Source organism: Cotesia typhae, unplaced genomic scaffold (genome assembly GCF_013202065.1).
Source record: "Cotesia typhae breed Kobodo isofemale line unplaced genomic scaffold, CoteBio_Ctyphae contig_44, whole genome shotgun sequence".
NCBI classification, from domain to species: Eukaryota; Metazoa; Arthropoda; class Insecta; order Hymenoptera; family Braconidae; genus Cotesia; species Cotesia typhae.
Genome location: NW_027423753.1, coordinates 1,394,094 through 1,400,093, shown reverse-complemented (window position 1 = coordinate 1,400,093; position 6,000 = coordinate 1,394,094). Strand labels below are relative to the sequence as shown.

General features: G+C 30.1%; 1 protein-coding gene across 2 annotated transcripts in view; it reads left to right on the top strand.

Annotated features, from left to right (window-relative positions):
* The first annotated feature begins 697 nt into the window (after window positions 1-697).
* Window positions 698-6,000, top strand: part of Tfap-2 (transcription factor AP-2) — a 34,776-nt gene continuing 29,473 nt past the window's right edge. For both annotated transcript variants that reach the window (XM_074244716.1, XM_074244715.1), the window contains exon 1: window positions 698-1,290. In XM_074244716.1, coding sequence (XP_074100817.1) covers window positions 1,021-1,290 — 270 coding nt within the window. In that variant the 5' untranslated portion in view covers window positions 698-1,020. The remainder of the gene's footprint in view (window positions 1,291-6,000) is intronic.

The window sequence follows — 6,000 nt, the reverse complement described above, 5'->3', positions numbered from 1 at the left end:
CCTTGTAACCTCAATCTAACATTTAAATAGTATCTATCGTGTATCTTCATCCTTCAAATGAGAGGTCACTTTTTATTCAATAGGATAATTAAAATTTATTTAAAACAAGAAAAATTATTACAGTTGATGTAACGTGTACTTGAATTATAAATAATACCCGTAAAAAAATTTTTTACGGTCAAATATGCCCACATATTATTTTTTTATTAAAAATAGTATTGAAAATTTCCGATAGGTGGCGTATGATCGCTAAATCTTCTCCCTAGAAGAGAGTTATGTTCCAGAATTTAAGTAATAAAATTAAAATAATTTTTTTTCAACTATTAGAAACTTACCTGAAATTTTTTTCTTGATAAATACTTTTATATAAATAAAAAATAAGTTAATACTAAAAAAAAATTTTTTTTTAATGGCATTAAAAAATTATAATCTGTCTATTATCTTCAAAATTTTCCAATTTGACTAAAAACCCTCTGAAAGATTATAAAAATAATTCTCCAAGATTCTGGAGGGGACCAGCTGGTAGTAAGAGGCTCAGCGATACCAGAGCTACGAGCAGCGAGTGGTCAAGTAGTTAAACACTTGCTCAGGTTATAAGATTTCCCTCCTCCTCCGCCTCCTCCTCTTCCTGCTGGTGATCCTGCCTTGGGCTAAGAGTTCTCCTCTTTTCGCCTCTAGGCCATTCTCGAGAGTCGCGCGCGCCAACGTGGTCTCTGTCAGATCGACCAATACAATCTTTCTTCATTATCATTATTACTATCATTATTATTGTTGTTATTGCCGCTTAAAACGTTTGACAGAAGTTAGAAGTAAAATAATAATTAACCCGCGGACCAAATTGCCACGTGATAAAAGTGAGTGCCTAAAAATGTGTGGCAAGGTGACAAGTGTCGAATTTCTAATTGACTAACAATTAAGTAATTGAAGAATCAAGATTGCATATCTTTATAAAGATATTAATGAATGTCAATATGTTAATGTGATCTGATCTGGAGATAGTTGACCTTTAACTCCTGATTGATGTCGAACAAGAACAGAAATATGTCGCCGTTAGAAGAATCCTCGCCGAGGAGTTCCGAGACGGAAATCCCCGACAATATGCTGCCGAGGGAGATCAGAATCGGCGGACAACACAAGCGGAAGCGCGATGGGAGTTTTAGGAAACTCGCGGGTTCTCCAATCGAAGATCATCAGAGTCAAAATGATAATGATGATGATGAAAATGACAGCAGCAATAATAATAATGACGTTGCGTTTGTGCTGGAAGAAAGTGGAGAATTGAGGGATGATGTAAGTGAATATTAATAATTAATAATTGATTGTTGTTGTTGTTATGATGGGAAAATAGAGAGGTATGCTCAAAACCTGTTATGTTGTATGATTATGTCCGGTAGGTTCGGATGTCAGGTGGGATTCGGACTGAGGAGACACATCTTGCCTTGGGCAGACCAAACTATGCCGATCGGTATTTACGAGGTAACTGTCCAGGTCCAGAGGGTTCCCCAGTCACCCTCGGGGTGCTAACCGTTTAACAGTTTGAGTCACACCTTTATATAGAAGTATATAAACGTATGTTTATATATATAGGAAGGAGACGCCGTTAGTCATGATGTGTCTTACTCATGTCTCCGAGAAGCCGTGTGAGAGTTGTTTTTTATTGATTATGGAATAAGAATGATGAATAAATTTGTGCTAAGTGACCTCTAAACGGGTTTTGTTCATTTACGTTCTAGCGTTTTTTTTTTTTTTTTTTTTTTTTTTTTTTTTTTTTATGAGGAAATTTAATAGTTGGACATTTTTTTGAAGAAAGTTTAGGAATTTTATTAGTTTTAAAGCAAAGTTTACAATAGCTAAGAATTAAATTGGATTTTTAATACATTTTTAAAATTTTTGTGATAGTAGAAAAATTCTTCAGATTCAATTTGAGCTATTAAAAACTTATTATTTATAAATATTTTAAATATTATTCTTCAATTTATATTTATTTTAAATTTCTACAAAATAAATAGCGTTTAAAATTTTTTCACGAAATATTTAAAAATTCTCTTTAAAAAAAAAAATACTTAAAGATTAAAATCTAGAATTGTTGTATAAATGCCAAAAAGAAATTTATACGTCTAAAGAAATATTTAAAAAAATTGTATCTATACTTTAAAGAATTTATTAAAGCCCTATAAAATTATTGGATAAAATGTATCTCACTAAAAAAATTGAATGAAAGATAAAAAAAATTTTTTAAAGACTAATCAGTAATTAAATACAATTTATTTAATTACTTATCAGGATCAATGATAAAAAATCTCAACTTCCATATAATTTAACAACGAAATAAATAATATACTATTAAATAAAATAAAATATAATGTCTAGATAAATAAAATTTATTATTAAAATAAGTCGTTGAAAAGTAGTGACTGGAATGCCCGCAAGCAGCGCGTGGCAAATGTGCAGAGTAAAACCGCAGCCTTAGCACGAATCTTTCACGCTGTCTTCTGAGCATAACTATTACAGAACCTATCCCACAATAATAGTAATAGTAATAATGCATCTGGCAATTACCTGCACACTCGTTTTCACGGTCGCGACTGGGTAATTAACTCGTAATCCAGCAAACATCCTAATCCAGATTTTAGCACAACAGTTAACTCTGGAGAAGAAGAAGAAAAACCAAGCGGGAGGCTTAAATTAGCTCACCTCTTTGTAAAGATCGGTATTAATTTCTCATCTTCATCTTGAGCCTGATCATTACAGACAAAGAACACCGGCATAAACACTTAACATCAATTTAATCTTTATTATTATCATTATCTTATATTGCAGGAGGATTCACTCTTTAAGAATGTTAACTGATCGTTTATTTACCGCTACAATAGGCAATGTATCAACTATCATAATCATAATAATATCGATGGAGTATGTGCGATTATATCTGCCAGTATGTTTTCATTTTTATGTCGAAAAACTCATCTTTCATTTTAACTTTATGTTATATTCTTTCATTTCTTTATTTGAGTAAAAATTTTAATTGCACTTGATTTTTATAAGCTAGAAAAATTGCTTGATTTAAAAAAAAAATTTTTTTTGGCTTAAAAAAATTTTTACAAATTAAGAAATTACCTTGTATCTCGTGAATGATTGTCATTTTTAAAGATTTAAGCTCATCCCGATGTTACACTCATCGAGACCTTTCATTTGAGTACCCACATCAATTTTTCATATATTTATATATATGAATATATAAAAAATATATCAAAATACATGTGGGTACTCAAATGAAAGCTCTTGATGAGTGTAACATCAGGATGAGCTTATATCTTTAAAAATGTATTTACTTTTATTATCAAAGCTAAAAAATCATTGATTTTTTATTAAAATAAATATTTTTTTCAACAAAATAATTTTTTTATCATAAAAATTTCAAGTAACTTTTTTCAGCAAACTCTTAAAAAATTTTTAAACCTACCGCTGACCTTTAAAAGCAATAATTTCACAATAAAAAATAATTTCTCATTACCCAGAAAGCAATCGATCAATTATACACAATAAAAAATAAGAAATAAAAATTGTACGTGAAATAGAGTTATTTCGCAATGAATTTATCGATTATATTTCTGAATGTAATTATCTGAGAGATCTCGATGTCGACGTGGAACCGTCAGGTCGTTTTTGAGAGAGGCGTAACTCGATAGGTCGACCTACTTATTTTGACATTGACGAGGATGTTTGAAGCTTCGAGTACGTATTTAATCCACCTTAAGTTTCTCTAACACGCCGTTAGAAAATACACACACACACACACACACACACACACACATTCTCCACATCCACCTTTTTTAATTATAATTATACATGACTCAAATTTTAGTTTCAATTTTTTCTAACAAGTTACACGCCAAACCCTCGACAAAAACTTCAAACTACTCATATTAGTCAGTATACACATTATGATTATTACACATTAGAAATTAGAGACTAAACTCAAGCACTACACACGCTAGCGGTATAATATATATAAATATATTTTATCAGGATAGCGACAATTATGTAAACACTTTGCTTACAAAACTGTTATGTTAGTTGAGCATTTTGCGGCTATTTAATTTTTAATTTTATTTGATAATAAGTACCCGAATAAAAATGGACATTTACGCGGATAATAAACCGGAAAATGTAAATAACAAAATAGCTTCTGCAGAAGTATAAATATTAATGCACGCGACGGAAAAATAATAAATAAAAGTGCAGACGTAAAACGGCTTAACGCTGTTAAAAGTTTATGACACTTTTTTTTTTTTTTTTTACTTAAACTTAATGTTTATTAACATTCACGTGGCTAGATGTAGAAACTTTTTCAGGCCCTCTGAGCCTAGCACAAATACACTTTGCAAACACGCAGATAATGCTGGCTTTTATGTCGTTGTCATTATGTTTAGCTGCACGCTGCGCGACTCTGACTCTTTACTTGATGCTTAGTTTGTTTTTTCATAACATTATATTATTTTTACATTTTTTAAATTATTATCCTTTTTATTTTCCTCACATAATTTTGCGGGTTTAAGAGATTTAATTGACGTACTTTCGAATTTATTGCTGTAACAAATAAATTTTTTTATCTTAGAGCTTTTTAATGACTATTTTTCTTATTCTCTTAATAATATACATTATTTAAATCCACAATAAAAATTTGGAGCCGAAAAAAGCATGTCAAATAAATTTCAAGTCTTGAATGAAGCAAAAAAAATTTTTTCTACCCAGTTAAAAATTTTTAACTTCGCAAAAAAAGATAAAAATTTCAATCCAACGCAATCCATCAATCTCAATTTCACATTTTTCCGAAATACTCTCACCAAAAAGGCCCATAAAAGCTTTCTCTGAAATTACTCACCAATAAAAACTGAACAATCAGGAGCCCGACAAAAACTCCATCAATTAGTCGGTCAGCAATTCCGCTTTCCTTTATGTTAAAACAATAATAAAACAGACGACATGAGCAACCGTTGAAATCAATTGTCAATCACTGTACAAACTTGATCTCTCGATATCCCGATTGACATGTTATGCTACATTATACTCTGAAAACTTCAAATGAACATGTATGCGCTCAATATTCAATACTCAAGCACAACAAACATGTTTAGAAAATTAAATTACGCATATCATGCATAATAATTGCAAAGCATCTCTGGTATAAAAATATTTCATAGTTCATCTGATGGATATACATATATAGAGCAATAAAAAAATGCCTTGGGCAAATTAAACTCACTTTAACGATTTTATCTCGCTTAAACTCTCTCGTTAAATCTTCTATACCGGTAACTAAACTAGTAATAGTTCTAGTCTTGTCTTCTGTACCAGATTGTGCGTATAAGTACAAGTATAAATCTATAAATATATAAGTACAAGTATAATATACCTATTGAGTGTATGATAGATACAGATATATCTCACGTAAAGTAACATTGATCAGGACACAAGCAGATTGATGGATGGATTGAGCACCGAGCACGTTAACTTTAACTTAGACGGGCCATTTCGAAATAATCGTTTGTCACACGACACCAATACCAATACATGTTGCTAAACTCTCTTTGCAAAGACTAAACTTTCTTCCTTATTTATTATTATTATTTTTTTTGTTATTATTATTATTATTATTGTTATTGTTATTTCACTATTTGCCACAAATCTCCGGCTTTAATTATTCTCCTTAAATAATAACCTGTTACTTAATATATAATATTTAATACATAACACATAATTTTTTATAAATTTACCTTTTACCGTTCCTGTAATGATTATAATTATTATAAATAATTATCGGTAAGGAGAGAATAGACAACTTTTTGGTCGTAAATCATAAGACTCTCACTTGCAGATGTTTATTAAAATAATAATAATAAATTAATAAGATACGGTGGTATTTATATTTTATATATTGTGGAAATATATATGTATTTATTTATTTATCATGTAGAATGATCCTATCGAGATTGAAAT